Here is a 23328-nt window from a genome sequence, read left to right on the forward strand (position 1 = left end):
CCCTGGTGTCTACTGGAGAGACAGATCCCCTGGTGTCTCCTGGAGAGAGGGGTCCCATGTCACCAGGACCAGCTGAGCAGAAGGTATTGCGACCATCACACACACCTGAAAATACATTGTGTTTCTTGACTTTAGACTTAGATTGTTTAGTTACACTGTTGTAACTAATGCAAATTATGTATGGGGAGATTTTCTTTTACTAAGTGCAAATCGTTTTTTATTGTTTAATTGTGCTTGGATTTTACTATTTACTATGATTTTAACAGGGAGCAACGATGGTGGCGGATAAACAGAAGCTCTTGGAAACGCTGGATGATTTGGGAGAGGAAGAGTTCAAGAGGTTCAAGTGGTCCCTGCAGCAGCCTGGCAGCCTGGGACGTTTCCCAGCCATCAAAACCTGCCTGTTGGAGAAAGCAGACAATATGGACACAGTGGATAGGATGGCCCAGACCTACACCAGAGACACTCTGGAGGTGACCAAGAAGATTCTAATGGAGATGAAGAGAACAGATCTAGTAGAGAGATTGTCAAACAGCAGCTCAGAACCCAAAGGTATTGTGATACGAGGTGATATAATATGCTGCAGAGGAGCAGCATGGCTCTGTGATGGCTTTTTAATGGTTTTTAATACAGTGGAGTTCTAAGGCTGCACTTAGCACAATTACATGGACCAGACTTGGAAGCAAAACAAATTAATAGTTGATTTTGTTGTTTTCATAGGATTTGGTGACAGGAAGCAATGCTTTAAAAAAATACTGGTCTTATCCTTTAAAGGATATTTTTTTATGTTTCTCCCTGGATCTTATTCTTGTAACTAACTAAGTTATGTTCTCAAAGTTGTAGCTCTTTTTTAAGAGAAAATTCAATTATCTTTCCTCTCTCAATTACCCCCCCCCCCCCAACCACCTTTTGTCATTTAAATGAACACACCATAACCCAATTGCCGTAACATCTTTAAATTCCGTGTTTTACTTTGTTTCGAACTCAAGCTCTCACTATTGCCATATCGCTGCCGCAGCAGCGCCACTGGATGAACTCATTTTTACTCCAAAAATAAACTTTTTTATAAAACCAACCATCCACCAGTAGGTGGCATGGTATGCATGAGAATGGCGCGGCCACCCACTAGCAATCGCTGTGATTGCGTCACGTCCGCCCAGCTCTCATGCCCCTCACTCTCGCTTCATCCAGCCCACTGTGTGGTCGCTCGTATGTTGCTCCTATATTGCTAACTGAAGTTGCTTTCTTAGCCGTAGCTAACTCCGCCTTGACAGCCCACCAAACTATAGGCGTTCGGCGCGCGAGACCCAGACAGGCATCGGGGCTCCGAACCTGTCCTCTTCGCCTCGGGCGGCGGTTCCAGTTTCATCAAAGTCATTGAAAGCTAAGAGTGTTTTCGCCTCCTTTTGTTAGCTCATTCTGTCTGCTAAGTGTTGCTTTGCCGCCGTGCAAATAGCTTCTACTGACTTTATTGACCTTCTCCTCGGCTGAGGAGTTTTCTTCTGAGACTGACAGCTTTGTAGGGCCCGAGTTCAGTTGGGAGCTCTCCTTGGGTCCCATTCCCTTCGTTGGGCGCCCCCTGCAAGCGCAAGGCGCCGGGCAGGGGGCCCAGCGCACCTTGGTCTATAACCACGGCCTGGCCTCGGGTTGCAGCGCCCAGGACAAGCCCACCGGTCAGCTCGCCAAGGTCGGGGCTTAGTGCCAGCCTTCGGCATGTAGCTCTAGGGACAAGCCCACCATCTTCGGTGCCCATGGCCCGAGTTCGGTTAGGAGCTCTCCTTGGGTCCCATGCCTTTCGTTGGGGCGCCCCTGCCAGCGCAGGGCGCCTGGCAGGGGACCCAAATCACCTTGGCCCATGGCCACAGCCTGGCCATGGGCGGTGGGCTTGTCCTGGGTTTGTAGCGCCCAGGACAAGCCCACCGTTGACGGCGCCGTGCTCCTGTCATCGGTCGGGAGCTCTCCTGTGGACCACACCCCGGGACACCGGCTCACCATCGTCGCGGCCCAGGGCCCGACTTCGGCTGGGAGCCTTCATGGGATCTGTGTACGGCCTCCAGGGTGTTCCACGGCGGTTCAGGCCGCCGAGTGGAGTTGCTAGCCCGCCATCGATGGCATACGACGCCCGTCTTCGGTCTCGGGCTCAAAAGAGGCCTTCGTCCCCGCAGGCCCCTGAAAGCCGCACGGCGTGAGGACCAGCCCGACCTGGCACGTCGGAGTTTGCATGAAGGACTTTCCCCCGGCATGCCTAGCATCTGCGGAGCAGGCCGTGTGACAGGTGGGCGCAGCCTCTCACACCCTGCTCCCCCCAAATTCTCCCCCCAACCGCGTTGCTCGCCAAGGGGGCGATACGCTCGGTCCCCAAGGCGGAGGAGCGCTTGGGGTTCTATCACAGGTACCTTGCCGTACCCAAGAAGGATGGTTCCTTGTGTCCGATTCTGGATATTCGGCGCCTCAACGGGACGCTGAGGAAGTTCCCGTTCCGTATGCTTACCCTTCCCCGCCTTTCAAAGCATTGAGGCCGGGGGATTTCTTTACTTCCGTGGATCTGGAAGGTGTGTTCTTCCATGTCCCCGTGGTTCAGAGGCACAGGAAATACCTGAGGTTCTCCTTCCTGGGAAAAGAGTTCTGCGTCCTGCCATTTGGCATGTCCTTGAGCCCATGGACCTTCACTGTGTGCGTGGAGATAGCCCTGGCTCCCCTCCACTTGAGTGGGATTCGCGTCTTCCTCTATCTCGACGACGCTCTCATAGTCTCAGGTCGGCAGACCCCTGTTACCTCTCAAGAGAGGCACTCGGTTGGGCCGTGTCCTGCTCATGTTGGTCATTCGCACCGACGCCTCCCTCTGGGAGTGCCGCGTGCGGAGGCCTCTCGGCGAACGGCCGGTGGGGAGCTCAGGAGCTTCGCCACATAAACGTGGTAGAGCTGGAGCCGATTTGCCTGGCTCTGCTTCACTTCCAACGGCTGATACATGGGCGCCATGTTCTGATCCGTTCGGACAATACGGCAGCGATCGCCCACCTGAACAAACAGGGCGTTGTGCGGTCCACGGCACTGAACCAGTTAGCGGCGGGGATTCACCTGTGGGCGTATCCCCGTTTCCTTTCGCTCTCAGCGGTTCATGTGCCAGGCCGGCTCAATTTCGGGGGGGCCGACCTGATGTCTCGCGGCAACCCACGTCAGACAGAGTGGTGCCTCCACCCTCAGGCGCACGCTTGGCACCAGGACGGGCTCTATGCTTCCCCCCAATCCCCCTGATTCGACAGGTGTTGGACAGAGTGAGGGAACAGCACCTGCGGCTCTTTTTTGTGGCCCCCTTTTGGCCCAAGCAGATATGGTTTGCGGACCTGATCTCCTTGGCACAGGGACCGCCCTGGCCGTTGCCGTCACGGCTGGATCTCCTATCCCAGGCGGAGGGGGAGGTATGCCATCCCTCCCCCAGTGGGTGGAAATTAGCAGCCTGTTTCCTGAACGGGACCATTTGCTAGCCCAGGGCTTGCCCGAAAAAATGTGGTTTGCACTATTCAGAGTGCTAGGGCTACTTTGACCCGCTCTCAGTACACGGGTCTTTGCGTGTTGGTACACGGACAAAGGAGTGGATCCAGTGAACTGTGGTGTGCAGGCCCGTAGCATAAGTCCCCGCAGGCTCTTAAGGTTACGTAGCCGCGATTTCCGCTTGCCTCATGGGAATGGCGAGTCGGCCCGTGGGGGGGGGGGGGGCTCCCTTTAATCTCGCACTTCATGAAGGGAGCGCGTAGGTTGCGCTCACCATCTCGGTGCGTCTTTCCCAAATGGGACTTGGTCACGGTGCTGGACAGGCTCTCGGGTCATCCGGACTCTGTCGATCTGAAGCTTCTGTCTTTGAAGACTGCGCTGCTGCTGGCCTTGTCATGAGGAAAGAGGGTTGGTGACCTGATTGCCCTCTCGGTGCAGCAGTCCTGCATGGTGTTCGCTGGTGATGGATGCAGGGTGACGTTGCGGCCTAACCCTGCTTACCAACCTAGGAATATTACTGCCAGCTTTAGGTTCATGGTCATAGACTTGGCAGCTTTCTGTCCCCCGCCGTTCAGTTCGGACGAGGAGCGACGTTTGCACATGCTGTGTCCCGTAAGGGCGCTCTCGGCCTACGTGGGGGGGACGCGCCCGTTACGCACTTCGAACCAGTTGTTGGTCTGTTTCGGGCAAATAGCCCAGGGTGGACCCCTTTCCAAGGATCGCTTATCACACTGGATAGTGGAGGCTTTGGCATACTCTAAGGCACCCCCGGAGGGTATCAAGGTGCATTATACGCGAGGCGTCGCGACGTCTTGCGCATTATTGTGCGGTGTATCGGTGGAGGACATGTGCGCAGTGGCCTCATGGTCCTCTCATCACACGTTGTTAGGTACTACAGTTGTGATGTGTCCGGCTCGCTCTTCGTGCGTGCGGTCCTGTCAATTGTTAGGCGGTAGTGCCGTTGTCACTCCGATGCCACACGATGGGGCATGGGCAGTTGCAATGCGTCCGTTGTTAACCTACGCCTCTCAGGGTCGCTCTGAGGAGTGCTCCCTGCAGCAAGGGCGGTTGAAGTTGTCAATAGTGAGAGCTTGAGTTCGAAAAGAAGTAAAACGTTAGGGTTGTGCTACAACCCAGGTTTTACGAGTGAGAATGAGAGCTCTCACTAGCCAGCCTTGCTGCGTCGATGCGTCGATTGCGCAGTGGGCTGGATGAGTTGGAGTGAGGGGCATGAGAGCTGGGCGGACGTGACACAATCACAGCGATTGCTAGTGGGTGCCGTGCCATTCTCATGCATACCATGCCACCTACTGGTGGATGGTTGTTTTTTATAAAAAAGGTAATTTTTGGAGTAAAAATGAAGCACTGCTGTGGCAGCGAAATGGCAATAGTGAGAGCTCTCGTTCTCACTCGTAAAAACTGGTTTGTAGCACAACCCTAATGTTTATTTGATGAAAAAATCCCACTTGAAAACATTAAATAACAAAATATTAAATGATTAATCTCGCGCACCCCCTAGCCTATAGAGGCCGCTCACATACCCCCAAAGGTGCACCACACTTTTGGAATCCCTGCTTTAAGGAATCAGGTTGCATGAAACTTGGTTAGTAATAATAAATTATTCTAAAACAGCTCCCTTATTTATACCCAGTCAGGAGCTGCGTGTCCACCCACCAGTAATGAGCTGATTGGTTGAATTCATTATGGATAAAAAAGAAAACAAATCCAAGGGATGAACAAGCAAAAGTGGGGACACTTATTTACAGCCTGGTCCCTGGTCTCAAAAACAGGACATACAGTTACACATTACATAGAATGAATAACAGATCAATCAAGAATATAGAAAAACAAGAGAATGCAAGCAATACAAGTTCAGAAAACAAATTAGAGAAACAAGAGAATACAAGCAATAAAAATTCTGAAACAAATTAGAGAAAGGCTCCACCCACTACTCTAACTTACTCAGTAGGAATTTTTTCAGAAGGTTCTTAAAACCGATCAAGGAATTTGCAGTGTTAATTTTGTTCGGGATCTTGTTCCATTCCTCTCCCCCGGTGTAGAGGAATGTACTTCTCCCCACCTTGCTTTTTAGATTAGGAAGTTTCAAGTCCGCCACACTAGCTCCTGTGTTCCTGCCATGGGCGTCCCGAATAAACTGAAAATACTTATTAAAGTAATTTGGGCATAGGTCATGCAGTATAGACCATGATGAGTTTTAACTGTTGAACTCTACATTCAACGGGGAGCCAATTCAACTCCTTAAAATGAATTGGGCCAATGTGCTTCTAGGGCTGAGGTTAAGAATAACCCTCATTAATTTGTTTGGAGCTTTTTGAAGGCTGTCTTTTGATCTTTTGGTTAAACCACTGTACCGTGATATACAGTTGTAGTCATAGTGACATTGGATTAAGGACGTAGCTAAAAGTCTCATGGTCTTCTTGTCCAGGAATTTAGATATTCTTGTCAAGTATTTTGTCCGAGTGGATTTTAGCCTCACTCGACATACACTGGTCCAATTGACATCCCAGAAACACTTTTCCTCTAGCACCTAGTTCCTCATTGCGCGGCTCGCGAGAAATTTAGATTTCCCCCCCCCCCCCCCTGCTCTCCCCAAAATTTCAATAAACCTTTATGGCATATTATTACAATACAACAATACTGGTGTTGACAGTAATAGAAGGTGCCAAATCATTCAAAACAGTAAGCATTTAGCTTTTAGTAGGAGTATTGTGCCAGCGTGCAGCGCTGTTCCAAAACGTGTCAACGTGTGTCATTGCCTGGGAAACGCACATCCCATAATACAACTGTTCGCATCGCATCCCATAATAGTATGATGATACTTGGGATGCCATTGTGAACATGGATGCGAACAGGTTAGCTAAAACTTTAGCGTCGCCAGCGACGGCCGTTTCGAAATCCCTCCAGGCCTGAAATATTTTCTAGGGGAAACTGGTATATGTGTGTGTGTGTGTGTGTGTGTGTGTGTGTGTGTGTGTGTGTGTGTGTGTGTGTGTGGAAAACAATAAAACACAAAAAAATGGTCGGCAGATGTGCTTGGTTGGGGTGGCTTTTGGTGTTTTGCGGTAAACGTGGCTCTCCTATTGACTTTGTGCTGCCAGTGCAGCTATCATCGAAGAAATAGTGAGGATCACTGCTCTAGCATAATACCATTACATTCCACCGGCAAACTGGGTTGGTCCCTTAATTTATACCTTGATCCAGTGCAGGGATAGCGTATTGTTGCATAACCATGTGGTTACATTATAAAGCTCTTTGCTAAGGGATGATCTAACTGATTCTAAGCACTCTCCGGTTACCATCAAGGTGGAGTCATCTGCGTATTCCATGTCATTAATGTACAACAGAAATAATAAAGGACCAATTATGCTTCCTTGGGGGACCCCACAGGTGAGCGTTTTGGGCTCAGAGAGTACCCCTCCTACTTCTACTCTTTGGACTCTGTCGGAGAGGTATGACTGTACCCAGTTCAGTGCCTCCCCTTTGAAACCTATTGCCTTCAGTTTACATAGTAACATTTGGTGATTGACATTGTGTCGAATGCTCTTTGTAAGTCGAGCATTGCCATTCCACAATACTTTCCACGGTCAATGTTTGTTTCTTGATCAAATCTGTTAAGAAGGTCAAACAAGTATCCGTGAGACTGTCTAAAACCTGATTGAAAATCATATAAAATATTAAACTGATTAACATACTTAAAAATCTGCTCGTGAACAACTCTCTCTAAAATTGTACTCAAAACACTTAAAATAGACACATGCCTGTAGTTACTTTGATCAATTTTACTGCCTTTCTTGTAAAGGGAAGTCACTCTAGCTTTTTTATATTCCTGTGGGACCTTTGATTGGATGATAGACAGATTTACAATGTGTGTGACATATGGAGAAATGGGATTGTAACTTGGGAGAGGGAGAACTGCTCCCCAATAATCCCTTTGAATTTATAGTACTGTTTCACTGCAGGTTCATCAAAGTCCTTTGTATTAGCAGGAAGCTTTTGCACTAAGTCACTTGCTATTGTTGTAACAAAAAATGATTAAAACTGTCAGCAACTGTAGCCTTGTCAAAGCTTAGAGAGCCATTAATATTCAGGCCTATACTACCTTGTTTAATTTTGGGTTTCTCCTTGGTACCTAATAATCCAGGAGGGAGTTGTGAATGTGTAAATTATTAATGTGTAAAATAACTCATTGATTCCATCTGTTGTTTGTTCTTTCAGAAACTCATGATGCTGCCTGTCAACATCGACACAAATCCAAACTGATAAAGGAGCTTCAGTATCTGTTTGACGGGATTGCTGAAACAGACGCAAACCGAACACTTCTGAACGAGATCTTCACAATGCTTTACCTCACAATCGGAAAGAGTAGAAAGGTCAATTATGAACATGAAGTCAGACAGATTGAAGAAGCATCCCGGAAACCTGCGAGATCAGAAACAACACTAAAATGTGAAGACATCTTTAACCCCTTACCTGGAAGAGTTGAACCAACCAGAGCAGTGATGACAATGGGAGTGGCTGGCATTGGGAAAACAGTCTTAACACAAAAGTTCACCCTGGACTGGGCTGAAGACAAAGCCAACCAGGATATCGAGTTCATATTTCTGTTCACTTTCCGAGAGCTGAATCTGCAGAAAAATAAAAAAATCACCTTGGTGGAACTTATTCATCTCTTCTTTCCTCTGACCAAAGAAGCAGGAATCTGCAGTTTTGACAAGTTCCAGTTTCTGTTCATCTTTGACGGTCTGGATGAGTATCGACCTCCTCTAGACTTCCAGAATGAGATTGTGACTGATGTTACAGAGCCGGCCTCAGTGGATGTGCTGCTGACAAACCTCATCAGGGGGAAACTGCTTCCCCTTGCTCGCATCTGGATGACCACACGACCTGGAGCAGCCAATCAGATCCCTCCTAAGTGCTTTGACGTGGTGACAGAGGTGAGAGGCTTCACTGACTCACAGAAGGAAGAGTACTTCAAGAAGAGATTGAAGAGGATGGAGGAGGAGAAGAGTGATGTGAAGAAATTCACGGAAGAGCAGGCCAGCAGAATCATCTCCCACATCAAGGCTTCACGAACCATCCACATCATGTGCTACATCCCAGTCTTCTGCTGGATCACTGCTATGGTTCTGGAGTCTGTGTGGAAAACCAGTGAGACAGGAAAGATGCCCAAGACCCTGACTGAGATGTACATCCAATTCCTGGTGGTTCAGTCCAAACGGGGGAATGTCAAGTACTATGGGAGAGCTGAGACAGATGCACCCTGGAGTGAAGAGACCAGCAAGATGATTCTCTCTCTGGCAAAAGTGGCTTCTGAGCAGCTGAAGAAAGGCAACCTGATCTTCTATGCAGCCGACCTGAAAGAGTGTGGCATTGATACCAAAGCAGCATCAGTGTACTCAGGAGTGTTCACACAGCTCTTTAAAGAGGAGAAGTGTGGGCTGTACCAGGACATGGTGTACTCTTTTGTCCATCTGAGCATTCAGGAGTTTCTGGCTGCTGTCTACATGTTCCACTGTCACACAAACATGGATGAGAAGGTACTGGAGACATTCCTGGGAAAAGGTTTGGTTAGATCTGAAGACAGTGGACACTCCCTCGATGTCTTCCTGCAGACAGCCATGCACAAATCCCTGGAGAGTGAAAATGGCCACCTGGACCTCTTTGTCCGCTTCCTTCATGGCCTCTCACTAGAGTCCAGCCAGAAACCCCTACGAGGCTTGCTGGGTCAGACAGAGAGCAGACCAGACAGCATCCAGAGAGCCATCAGCAACCTGAAGGAGTTGGCCATCTCCAATACCTCTCCTGACAGAAGCATCAACATCTTCCACTGTTTGATGGAAATGAATGATCGGTCGGTACATCAGGAGATCCTACAGTTCCTTAAGTCAGAAAACAGATCACGGTATGAACTCTCTGAGAGTGACTGCTCAGCTCTGGCCTACATGCTAGAGATGTCAGAGGAAGTTCTGGATGTGTTGGACCTGGAGGCCTACAACATATCACAAGACGGACAACTGAGACTGATCCCAGCTGTGAGGAACTGCAGGAAGGCCCGGTTAGTCCTGATGTGATTGTGAATACCAACAGTGTAGATTTTTTTCCCAAAGGGCCAAACTGTCTTACATAAAGTAACCGACGAGCTGCACATTGGACATTATACACGCCAACACTCCTGCAGTTGAGTGTCTATGGGATCAAATAACATAATCATGATCCAATATAGGCGTCCAGGAATTGGGGAATAGGGGGGCTCCTTATTCCAAGCTTTGTCTGGGGGGAGGCCCACAGTCTCAGACTTTGAAACACCACTGCTCGATACCTTTTTCGATACGGGGGTGGGGGGGGGGGGGGGGGGGTATAGGGCAACATATCAAGAGCCATACAAAAGTAAACATTGGACAGACAGACACACATTTCTCCATAATCTAGGCCAGATGGAACAAATTAAAAACTTTGCTCTACAGCAGATTACCCCTGCTGTACTCATCAGCCTATCACAACACAACAGATTAGCCCTAGTAGTCATCAGCCTATCACAACATAGCAGATTACCCCTGCTCTAGTCATCAGCCTATAGCCACTTTCACATATAGATCCCACAATATTGCCGTTCAGAAGGCCCGCAACCCCGGCAGTTTTGCCACAGAAATTGCTTTCACACAGAACCAATCAGCCCCGCCATATTTCCGAGTTAAAGTCTGACAAACTAAAATGATGCTGGTCACCAAGTCCGGTGAAAATAATCCCATCTCAGCACAATTTGAGTTGTAGCCTATTAAAATAGGCTCAAATTACATTTCCACACAGCTCCTCCTATTAAGTAGCCTAAATTAATATTTTCATGTGTAGGTTATATCGTAGGCTACTGTATGATGAACGAAACCACCAAACATCGCCTGCATGCCCAACAACTCTCCACAGTGCAGCTGGTCATTAAGAAGATGAAAGAGAAAACACGAGAGCTCACCCAAATATGCCGACAACGCGGAAACTGGTAATCCATTAAAGTTGCTGGTGAATTTGGTCACATTTTCAACACATATTTGAGACAAAGAAGATACAGGCGAAGGACATCATAACCATGGATGAAACTGCGTTGTGGTTTGACATGCTCGGCTCACGGTGGCGCAGTGGTAGCGCTGTCGCCTCACAGTCGTGGGTTCGATTCCCACCTGGGACGCTGTGAGCGCTGAAAGAGTGCGTGCCCGTCTGCATGCCCACCACCCGGGTGGGGTCATCAAAAGGGCCCCCTGGGGGTTTCCTTCAGGAACCCCTCACAAAAAACATGCAATATCCTGGTCGCTGAAGTGGTGCCTCCTCTGGTCGTTTGGGGCGCCTGTTCAGAGGGAGGGGAACTCATTGGAATAGTGTGATCCTCCCACGTGCTATGTCCTACCGGTGAAGCTTCCCCTGTCAGGTGAAAAGAAGTGGCTGGCTACTGCCCATGTCTCGGAGGAAGCATGGATCCAGTTTCAGCAGAGGGCAGAGGGTAGAGCAGCAACCAGGATAAATGAATTAAATTAACACTAATGGGCGATAAAAATGGCATAAAAAAATCTCTGGGAAAAAAGACATGCTCGGCTCAACTACAGTGAATGCGAGAGTGGCGGGGTTTGATTGATGCACTCTTTAAAGTGGAAATTCGTTCCCCGGCAACACATTTTGGTTCTGGGCTTTTTCTTTTAGTTTCTGATGATTTTTCTACATCAAATCCCTCAGGTTTGGTCCAATGATTTGTTTGAGAATAGTATAGATTTTTCCCCCTGCCAGCGTTCTCATCAATATGTGCAGCTCGGCAGCATGGAACAATTAACCTGCCTTCACATGATAAGTGATCTTCTCTTCTCTCACCGTGAGGTAGAGAATTTTGCCTACTAATGTCAACATCGTTTGAGCATAAAATAGCCTAAGGGACCGTTCGTTATTTAGGGAAGGGGCCACTGGAGGAAAATAGGGGAGGGTAATCTTGTTTTGAATTTAGTTTGAGGGAGGGTACATTCTCTTTAATTTGAGTCCAGGGGAGGGGTATACAATTTTGATTAGATAAAAATATATAAACTTTTTGTTTGTGTGTAATGTTTGCTTTTCGGACTTCAACAACTACTGAGTTGCTTCATTTACACCCCTCCTGTCCAAACTGTTTGGTATGTCCCGGTGCATTGTTTCTCTTTGGCGGTCTGATCTGTCGATCTTTGTGCTTGGCCTATCCAGACAGTAGGCGTGTACAGTATCTGGCCAATCAGTGGGCTCTGTTTGCCTCGACGGAGGGCTGGGGTCTTGTACGCACTGCTGGGGTAACCTATACGTTCATATCAGCGAGGCTGCGACAGGCTGGTGTGCTGTTGCTGCTTTCTTTCGGGAGTGGCTGACTCATTGTGATACTAATAGTTTGATTTGATTGTATAACTTAGTGTAAGACCACCATCCTGCGGGAGCCCTTACACGTAATTATTGTTGCTGCTGCGTGCTATCATGACGTGGTGATATGTAACAAGTGTCAACCAACCTGTGCTGTGATGCTATGAGCTGTTTTAATTAAAACATATATATATATTTTTGTCGATAATAAAGATTCCTATTTTAATATTAAGCTGCTTCTTGGTGTGTGTGCCTTAACGGTGTTGGAGCCTGTGGCTGTGGTCTCTAGGTGCCACAATATGGAAGTAGGCTACATTTCCAGCACGAAAAGTCGAGCAAACAAACAGACATGGCATCACAAAATATATATGGGCTCTATCGTTACGCCAGATAAGTCTAGGAAGTCACAGTAGAACCGAGTTGGCTCACTCATCTCCTAAATTACGTAAAGTCTACAAGGGATATTTATACCACCAGGATGACATATATGTTTCACATAGGGTTGTGTTTTGATTTCGAGATTTTATTTTGTCCAATATTGAAATGTTCGACAATTGCATGTTGTGTTAACATTATTTCTATCTACCTTTCTATCTATTTAGGCTAATTTGGATGCTATTTGTTATCGAAATGTACCTCAATGGATGCTGGGAGATTTTACATGTGTGGCTTTGTGCCTGTCTGCTGAGGGAGTGAGAGAGAGAAAGAGAGGGGGGACAGAGAGTGGAGAGTCCGCCACATAGAACCGGCTAACTTTTTTCCATCAGTCATTCACTGCTATTTAAACACAAATATTGATATACACAGACTGAAGATTGTTTCACAAGCGAAAATAGCAGAATGTAGCAACCGGAGGAGGCGGTCGCTCTGATTGGTGACAGTTCTGCTCTTAAGAAGCGCAAAGGATTATGGGAGTTCATGTTCTTGTGGGAAGCTTCTTACTGTACAGTTAAAAACGTGGTTTAGTGATGTTGTGCATATGTTTTGATTGCATTATGTGGTATTATGGCAATGTTTGTGTGGCCAGGATATGTTTAGTTTTACTATCAATGTAGCCACCACGACTGAGACTGTTAGTGTGTTTGATCACCTCTGGCCGGAGTTTCTGGAAATGTTAGGTTAAAAGTAAGATATCTGTGTCAGTCTGCATTCTTCCACGCAAACTTGCCACAATATTGTTTGGGGAGGGTTAATTATAATTTTCAAATCGCTTCGGGAGGGTGAAGGAAAAATATATTTTGATCAGGGAAGGGGCACAGCTTTTTATTTCAGAGCACACCAAATCCCTCCAGTGACCCCCTTTCTAAATAACGAACGGTCCCTAACCTACTTACTCATGAACTGTAGGTACGGAGCATTCTTCCTGGCGCCCCTGTTACAGTCATGGATTGCATAGGCTACTTTTTTTTAACTTTTATTTAAACCTTTCCCCTTTTTATTGCTGTGTGAGGTGGTTTCCCCTGTAATTTATTTTAATGAGAGCTGAGCTTCGATCCGTCTTCCCACGGGTACCCTTTCAGACAGACGTTGATTCGGGGCTATGACTACCTTCACCGGTGGAACGAAAGGCGTAACAAAATGATCCACCACTCCGCATTTGTGACTTTTACACAGGAGGCAAGTCTTACGCTACGTTCACACATGCCGCCGAACGTAAGCAGAACTGAACCTTGAAGCAGGTACAAGCTGAACGTACGCCTTGTTGTTCACACAGGACGCCTTCTCGTTTCCTTTCAGCGCCTACTTCCGCGGCTTGAACCCGCCCACAACTCCCATTGACTTCATGCCTCGCGGCTTCACGGCTTCAGTGTCAAGCTTGGAAATTCGGCCTCAGAGCGGAGTGATCGCTTCGGCGTGGCATGAGTGTGGCTTCGGCACGGCGTCAGCGTGGCACGCGCGCAGGTGGTGTGAACAGTTTAGCCTGTTAACAAGGACGCCAAAATGAAACTTGTGGGTACAGCGTAGGTACAGCGTAGGTTGAGCGTTGCTTTGGCATGCTGTGTGAACGTGGCCTTAATAATCCCACAACATTCACGGCTTTCACAGACTGTGTGAAAGGGGCTTGAGAGAACACAGCAGTTTAACCCTGCTCTAGTCATCAGCATATAGAGCAATTTGGAGTGGACGTCACAGGGTTATGTCACTGCAGTTGCGCACGCATCGTGGTACCAGAAACCGAAACTAGAGACCCCCGGAATAAGGGAAAAAGACGTCTTGTGCCATATAGGCGCTGCGCTTTCCAACTAGGAATATGAAGATGTCCGGCACTGCAACTTTGGCGATGTAGTTTGATCCAAGACCAATCCTGACAGCGAATACTGGTCAGGAAACCTCACCCCATCGAAAGAGTTACAGTAGTTTATTTGTGTAAGATAACCTGTCTGTTGCTGGCAAACCTTTGAAATACGTGGAGAAGGCATCCAGGTCTTCCATATTTCTATGACCACTGAATCGCTAGCTGTCACTTTCTGCAACCAGTTCGGCTAGGCCCACAAAATGCATAATCACTGTTTGCAAACATATACGATGTCTGTAACAACACAGCAGATTACCCCTGCTGTAGTCATCAGCCTATCACAACACAGCAGATTACCCCTGCTGTAGTCATCAGCCTATCACAACACAGCAGATTATCCCTGCTCTACTCATCAGCCTATCACAACACAGCAGATTATCTCTGCTCTAGTCATCAGCCTATCACAACACAGCAGATTATCCCTGCTCTACTCATCAGCCTATAACAACACAGCAGATTACACCTGCTCTAGTCATCACAGGCTATCAAAACACAGCAGATTACCTCTGCTCTAGTCATCAGCCTATCATAACACAGCAGATTACACCTGCTCTAGTCATCAGCCTATCACAACACAGCTGATTACACCTGCTCTAGTCATCAGCCTATCACAACACAGCAGATTATCCCTGCTCTACTCATCAGCCTATCACAACACAGCAGATTATCTCTGCTCTAGTCATCAGCCTATCACAACACAGCAGATTATCCCTGCTCTACTCATCAGCCTATAACAACACAGCAGATTACACCTGCTCTAGTCATCACAGGCTATCAAAACACAGCAGATTACCTCTGCTCTAGTCATCAGCCTATCATAACACAGCAGATTACACCTGCTCTAGTCATCAGCCTATCACAACACAGCTGATTACACCTGCTCTAGTCATCAGCCTATCACAACACAGCAGATTATCTCTGCTCTAGTCATCAGCCTATCACAACACAGCAGATTACCCCTGCTCTAGTCATCAGCCTATCACCAATCTGGGAACCCATTGGTGAAAAAAAAAATCTCTAACCTCTGGGGGCAGCCCCGTTTCAATGTGGTGCAACAGGAACTCAAGAGGCGCAGTCGGCAGCAGAAGAAAATCCCTTTCCGCTCCCTGCAAGCTCTACCATTGGCTCCAACCTACCGGCTCTGCCCATTAATGCATTTATTTTCTGCTCCATGCGTGTCGCTCTCAAATCCGTCCATCGCTATGAAACAAAAATAACAACTCTAGCTCATTGATAGTAGCAAGTAGCAACTTGCTATACGCTGAAAATGGTAAGTTTTGACTACACACCGGTCACGTGCACTTCATTTTGATCGGGTAAAGTGCAGCATGACTGCGAGCGCTGTTACACCCCTTTTGACAGAGCCTGCCGACAGATTTTCGATGCAAGTCGAAAGTCTGTCTGGAGAGATTAACCAGAGATTATCACAAAACAGCAGATTACCCCTGCTCTAGTCATCAGCCTATCACAACACTTTTAGCTTGTTGAAATAACATACCCACCAATATAGGGAGAGAAAAGTCTGTAGTATGTTTGATTTTTCATTAAGAGAAAGCACTGCTGGTATCGATACTGTTGCAAGTGAGTATTGTTTCAAATGTTTAGTATTGACACTTATAGATATTGACAACCTTACTTTATACCTGACACATCAGAATTTAAGTAAAGATCTATAGTTCCTCAAACATACAGAATATTAGCTGTTGTTCTACATAGCAGTGGCTTAACATGTTACAAAGTAATGTGTCACACATTACTAATAATTACATGACATTACTGTAATCACATTACTTTTTCCTGTAACAGAGTAAAGACATTACTGTTCCAGGTTCAGTTTTATATTCCGTTACTGAGCAGATTGGTTGGGTAACGCTTTAGAATACAGCCCGCAAATAAGCATGTAGTTATAGTATAACAACGGGGTTTAAGGAGTGTAGTTATGGTATAACAATGGGGTTTAAGGAGTGTAGTTATAGTATAACAACGGGGTTTAAGGAGTGTAGTTATAGTATAACAACGGGGTTTAAGGAGTGTAGTTATGGTATAACAATGGGGTTTAAGGAGTGTAGTTATAGTATAACAACGGGGTTTAAGGAGTGTAGTTATAGTATAACAACGGGCTTTAAGGAGTGTAGTTATAGTCTAACTACGGGGTTTAAGCAGTGAAAAAATACTTTAACTAGAGGGTAACAAGATCTGTACTTATAGTCTAACTACGGGGTTGTGGACTGTATTATGAAGCAGGGGACCAATGTTTGTACTTATAGGCTAATTACGGGGTACCACACTTTATTACAGGGTAACTACGGGGTTTAAGGAGTGTAGTTATAGTATAACTACGGGGTTTAAGGAGTGTCGTTATAGTATAACAACAGGGTTTAAGGAGTGTAGTTATACTATAACTACACTCCTTAAACCCCGTTGTTATACCATAACTACACTCCTTAAACCCCGTTGTTATACTATAACTACACTCCTTAAACCCTGTTGTTATACTATAACTACACTCCTTAAACCCTGTTGTTATACCATAACTACACTCCTTAAACCCCGTTGTTATACTATAACTACACTCCTTAAACCCAGTTGTTATACTATAACTACACTCCTTAAACCCCGTTGTTATACCATAACTACACTCCTTAAACCCCGTTGTTATACCATAACTACACTCCTTAAACCCCGTTGTTATACTATAACTACACTCCTTAAACCCCGTTGTTATACTATTACTACACTCCTTAAACCCTGTTGTTATACCATAACTACATTCCTTAAACCCCGTTGTTATACCATAACTACACTTCTTAAACCTCGTTGTTATACTATAACTACACTCCTTAAACCCTGTTGTTATACCATAACTACACTCCTTAAACCCTGTTGTTATACTATAACTACACTCCTTAAACCCTGTTGTTATACTATAACTACACTCCTTAAACCCTGTTGTTATACCATAACTACACTCCTTAAACCCCGTTGTTATACTATAACTACACTCCTTAAACCCAGTTGTTATACCATAACTACACTCCTTAAACCCTGTTGTTATACCATAACTACACTCCTTAAACCCCGTTGTTATACTATAACTACACTCCTTAAACCCCGTTGTTATACTATAACTACACTCCTTAAACCCCGTTGTTATACTATAACTACACTCCTTAAACCCCGTAGTTATACTATAACTACACTCCTTAAACCCCGTTGTTATACCATAAGTACAGATCTTGTTACCCTCTAGTTAATTCACTCCTTAAACCCCGTAGTTAGACTATAACTACATGTGTATTTGCGGGCTGTATTCTAAAGCCTTACCATTGGTTGTTTCTTGAGTTTCATTCTTTAGTCGAGTTCAACTCTTTATTGGTCTAATATCTATGAAAGATCCCCCTCGTCTTCTCCTGCCTTCAGCTCATGTGAGAAATATCAGAATTACAGAGAGTGACATGAACGAGCCGACAAACAGGAAAATATGACTCGGAAAGTTGTAATTTGTCTAAGGTGTCTAATGGTGTCAGGCGGTACTGTGTTACCAGAATTTTAACCAAACTGCCTCAATTATTGTAGTTATCCTCATTAGTAGTAGTAGTAATAGTAGTAGTACTAGTAGTAGTTGTTGTAAATGTTTTATAAGTTTTACTTGCATAGTCTCAGCTCTGTTTTGATATTTTACATTAGGCTAAATCTGTAAACAGAGTTTCCAACTTTGGACGCTCAGAGACCTCAGCTCTCAAGTCCTGGGCCCCGTTCCAATACCCATACTTGTACTTCTTTCTTGTAGTATGTACTGCCGCTGCCCTCACAAAGTATGGATTGTAGTGTGCAGCATGCATGCAAAATGCATACTATTGGGACACACTACATCTGTCGTCACGTGAGCTTCCTGAACTCCGACCTCTTGCTCACTTCCGCCGACGTCCGCAGCGCCATATTTGAGTGTTTTTTTTTTTTTTTTTTCAATAAACAAAGTCTGGCAGTAACAAACAGTACATTATACAAAAAATTCAGACTAAACGTTTACAAAATTGGAACAGACAATCAAATAAACAAAATAAAATAAATAAAGCAAAAACATTAAGTCAGAGATCTAAACAGGAATCAAGATATGCATGTTTTGGTACACACCATGCTTGTTTGGTTTTAACATATTTCAAGGCTTTCTTAAAGTTAATTATCTCATTCATGAACACGCAGCTCAGTCAGTGCGACGTAACTCCAGTAGGTGGCGGTAATGCACAAAAAGTTGTTTGCCAACCGCCATAAAACATTAGAAGAAGAAGAAGAAGACATAACTTCCTGCTGCGCAAAGGATTGTGGGGAAGTTTGGCTGAAGCAGCATGCATCGATGCATACTCCGAAATAGGAGCTGATGTAGTACAACATCCTGGTACTCTTGGCATACTGCATCTGACATACTATGTATTGGGACATACTAAATCTTTTTTTGCCTACTAAATAGTATGGAAGTATGGGTATTGGAACGGGGCCCATGTCTCAGCTCTGAAGTCCATCTCCTCCTTTATCCTTTATTCAGATTGAGGGGCTGCAACTTGTCAGAGACTGCCTGTGCAATCCTGGCCTCAGGTCTGAAGTCCAACCCCTGCCATCTGACAGAGCTGGACCTGAGTCACAGCAACCTGATTCTGGAGCGGAGGACGCTGCATTCAGGAGTGAAGCATCTCTCTGCTGGACTGGAGAGTCCACACTGCAGACTGGAGACTCTCAGGTCAGACATATTTAATAATGTGCTGATGAGATTTCAATATCGTCACCTTGCTAAACTAATGGCCTAAGTCATATTTTCAAGTTTTTCAGGAGACACAAAAAACTGAACCAAATAGAGAGTATATGATATTCCTTAATCATTTCACACAAAAAGGTTATGCCAATATATGACATTTAACATACAAATAACGCTGTATGTCAAATCATGTTGCATAAGTGGATTAAATGACTTAGGCCAATTTATGAACATGCCGTTGCATCTTAGGCAATTTTAAACCTGACTTAGGCAAAACACTGCACATCTTTTACTCCCACTTCTGTGACCACAAACAGTTTAAAACGCTAGTGGAGCACATAGTTAGAGACTCAGGAGACAGAGGGAAGTTTGACTTTCATTTAATAAAGCAAACTCATCTTTACTGCGTCACTCTTAACAAATTGTAATTTAAACTTAAACTTAAATCCTTCTTAAATCAAACAAATGTCAATTAAATCAAACACTGAGGAGGCATGTGCCTCTCCTCACTTCTTCCTCCAGCTCTTTGCTGGGTTTTAACTAACCCTTTAACAATTTCACTGCTCACAAGTAATTTTTTGCAAGTCCAAGTCAAGTCTCAAGTCTTTGAGGGGCAATCCAAGTCAAGTCTTTGAGGGGAAAGTCCAAGTCAAGTCTTTGAGGGGCAAGTCCAAGTCAAGTCTCAAGTCCCTATGGATGAGCGTTCTATCCAGCTGCATGTACATGGTCCTTCGAGCCCGGATGGGCCTCAGCAAGTGGGAATGGACCAGAGGAACCAGCAGCCAGTAGGGGGAAGAAGGTCACCTCCATACCTTCAGTTGTGGGGATATCATCCACCATCGCACCCCCCTCCCCCACAACGATACCATCCCCATGTAGTTGGGCCTACACCTGAGCGGCAGCATGGCTAACCTGCACGAGACACCATGGACTATTTGAGACACTTCTTGAGGAGGCTTGATGCGGTAGAGGGATGCTTGTACTCAAGGAAAGCGCTCCCTGTGCCTCACCCAGTCCAGGCGCTCCCTGTGCCTCACCCAGCCCAGGCGCTCCCTGTGCCTCACCCAGTCCAGGCGCTCCCTGTGCCTCACCCAGTCCAGGTGCTCCCTGTGCCTCACCCAGTCCCGGTGCCCCCCGCACTGCCAGTTCCGATGCCCCCCGCACCGGCAGTCCCAGTGCCCCCCGCACCACCAGTCCCGGTGCCCTCCGCACCGCCAGTCCCAGTGCCCCCGCACTGCAAGTCCCAGTGCCCCCGCACTGCCAGTCCCGGTGCCCCCCGCACCGCCAGTCCTGGTGCCCTCCACACCGCCAGTCCCAGAGCCCCCGCACTGCCAGTCCCCCCGCACTGCCAGTCCTGGTGCCCCCCGCACTGCCAGTCCTGGTGCCCTCCGCACCGCCAGTCCCGGTGCTCCCCGCATCGCCAGTCCCGGTGCCCCCCGCACCGCCAGTCCTGGTGGGCCCCCTGGCGCCAGTCCCGGTGCCCCCCGCACTGCCAGTTCCAGTGCCCCCCGCACCCCCAGTCCCGGTGGCCCCCCTGGCTCCAGTCCCAGTGCCCCACACACCACCAGTCCCAGTGCCCCCCGCACTGCCAGTTCCGGTGCCCCCCGCACTGCCAGTTCCAGTGCCCCCTGCACTGCCAGTCCCGGTGCCCCCTGCACTGCCAGTTCCGGTGCCCCCCGCACTGCCAGTTCCAGTGCCCCCCGCACCCCCAGTCCCGGTGGCCCCCCTGGCTCCAGTCCCAGTGCCCCCTGCACCGCCAGTTCCGGTACCCCCCGCACCGCCAGTCCCGGTGGCCCCCCTGGCTCCAGTCCTAGTGCCCCCCGCACTGCCAGTCCCAGTGCCCCTCGCACTGCCAGTTCCGGTGCCCCCCGCACCGCCAGTCCCGGTGGCCCCCCTGGCTCCAGTCCTAGTGCCCCCCGCACTGCCAGTCCCAGTGCCCCTCGCACTGCCAGTCCCGGTGCCCCCCGCACCGTCAGTCCCGGTGGCCCCCCCAGCTCCAGTCCCGGTGCCCCCTGCACCCCCTGCTCTGGTGGCCCCCGCACCTCCATCTGCTCCCTTGGCGCCCATCCCTCGGCGCCAATCTTCCGTGGCTCCCATCCCTCGGCGCCACCCTCCATAACAGTCCAGCCGGAGTCGACAATATCCGGGCCGGCCCCCTGAGTATACCTGCCGGCGTCACCAGCATCCAGGTCGGCCTCCGGAAAGGTCCTGTCTGTGGCGTCGGTGTCTGGGACATCATCCGGGGTTGCTCAACCTGTCTGCTCTGCCTCCTGGATGCCCTCCGGACCAGATGGCCCCTTCAGCCCTGCCTCCGGCCGTCTTGGCTCTTTTTTCACCGGCCATGCAGCTTGCCCCATTTCACCCTGCTATGGGGCGGCCATGACAGCCGAACGGTTTGCCTCATTTACTCTCCTTACCTTCAATTCCCCTGCCTCTAGTCACTTTTCTTAGTATACATATTCACTAGTGAATATGGGGGCGGCTGTACAAAAGTGACTCTCGGACTCCAATTCCCATAACCCATCACTCCCTCACCTCCAGCCATTTTCCCTCCCCTAAGCACACCTGCACCTAATTCTGGACTGATCACCACACACCTGCACTTAAGAGGCTCTAAGAGCCTTCACACTCAGTGTGTGTGCTCCAGACAGCAGTGGAGGAGGCTGCTTTCGTTCTTCCCTATTGATTGCCATGTACAGATGCATTATTTGAAGCCCTCATCTGCTTGTACATCTGCATCTGCCTGTACATCATCATCAAGGGATCTGCTTTAAATAAACACCCTTGGCATATGTTCCTCTGGTCCTCTTCATTCTAATCGGTGTCCCACTTGCTGAGGCTACACCCGTAACCAACCCACTAGCAGTTTGTACATACAAAGAGCTTCATTTATGTTGAAGTATTTCTTTTTCCTTGATGCAGATGCCATTTTAAAAGCTTGTAAAATGGCCTAAGTCACATTGCCTTGTGACTTAGGCAAAAATAAAATGGCCTAAGTCACAGTTAGATTGATTTAGTCACACTATTGATTTAGGCCATTAGAATATTGAGGTAAAAACAGCATTTTCTTTTCAATTAGGATGTTGGCCGTTTTACCAGAGGTGGGGAGCATCCTGAAGAGCTGACTTAGGCAAAAATATCATTTTCGTAAAAAAGTGACTTAGGCCATTAGTTTAGCAAGGTGACGATATTGTACTTTGAGGACATCTGAAGTTGTTCCATCTGAAATCAGACAGGATGTGGTTTTAGAGGCTTAGATCTCAGATGTTGCTCATGTTGTTTTCACCAGAAGTGGAAAGTGGAAAGAGTACTGATAAATCCTACTCAAGTACAAATAAATAGTGTTACTTTAGTGAAGATTAACTCAAGTACACGTGAAATTACCAGTCCAGGAAATTACTCAAGTAAGAGTAAAAAAAGTAGCCTATTTAAAAGTACTCGAGTAAAAGTACATTTGTGTTACTTTAAAAATGTTGTATTTATTTATTCATTTATTTGCGGGACAATGCACAATAATGAACATTCTCCTTTATATAAAGGAGCAAGTGGGCAATGTTTGTTTCTATGTTTGCCCCACTGATGATGTCACAATGTCTATGACATCAGTGATGTCATCAGTGACATCATTATTGACCAAATCATCATTATGACATCACTGATGTTGTCATAGGCACTGATGTCATAGGCATTGTGACATCATCAGTGACAGTGATGTCACCAGTAATGCGAAGTTGGGCAATTGTGTGCTGCACATGCCAATGGAGCAAGCGAGGCCACGCAGCAGCCGAGCTGCACGCGAGGCAGCATCATCAGTGCCAGCATTATTGACCAAAATCATCTTATGACATCACTGATGATGTCAGGGTCATTGTGACATCATCAGTGATGAGAAGTTCAGCAATTGTGCGCTTGTGCATGCCAATAGAGCAGGCGATTGTGCGCTGCACATGCCAATAGAGCAGGGGAGGCCACGCAGCATCCGAGCTACGGACGAGGCTACGCGTTTCAGTTGTCTCCGACCGGCTCCGACTGACCGGCTCCGACTGACGGGCCCCACTCCCTGCGTGTCAAATCCCTCGATCTTAACTTTTGTGTCGGGTTAGTTTAGTTGTTACACATCCCGGGTTGACAGATTCTGTCCTCCATTGACTTCCATTCAAAAGTGCTATATTTGGCCATTTTTCAAAAGTCATCGATTCCCTGATGTTAGGCATCCATCCTGCCATCCTGGAGGGAAGGCTTCAAATTATAGTTTTTACTGTGTTTGAGTATTTCCCCCCAATTTGACCAGTTATGGCACAACAATAAATGTAATGCAGTTTACATGAAATGTAATGGGTTACATTTGATTACCTTAGAATACATTATTATGTGATTATACATATGATTAGAACACATTATTATGCGATAA

At 47.1% G+C, this 23328-nt stretch overlaps 1 protein-coding gene across 1 annotated transcript in view; it reads left to right on the forward strand.

Moving 5' to 3' along the window:
* Positions 1-275: 275 nt before the first annotated feature.
* The window catches only part of LOC310792189 (NLR family CARD domain-containing protein 3-like), a gene marked incomplete at both ends in the record, with an annotated part of 35880 nt that continues 12827 nt past the window's right edge, over positions 276-23328 (forward strand). The window contains 10 exons of the mRNA XM_083653918.1: positions 276-552; positions 1587-1687; positions 1817-2044; positions 2582-2756; positions 3113-3175; positions 3363-3419; positions 7729-8648; positions 8724-9568; positions 18711-18902; positions 21040-21106. Of these exons, the coding sequence (XP_083510044.1) occupies positions 276-552; positions 1587-1687; positions 1817-2044; positions 2582-2756; positions 3113-3175; positions 3363-3419; positions 7729-8648; positions 8724-9568; positions 18711-18902; positions 21040-21106 (2925 nt within the window). The remainder of the gene's footprint in view (positions 553-1586; positions 1688-1816; positions 2045-2581; positions 2757-3112; positions 3176-3362; positions 3420-7728; positions 8649-8723; positions 9569-18710; positions 18903-21039; positions 21107-23328) is intronic.

This window comes from Poromitra crassiceps (assembly GCF_964638095.1).
Source record: "Poromitra crassiceps genome assembly, chromosome: 17".
NCBI lineage: Eukaryota > Metazoa > Chordata > Actinopteri > Beryciformes > Melamphaidae > Poromitra > Poromitra crassiceps.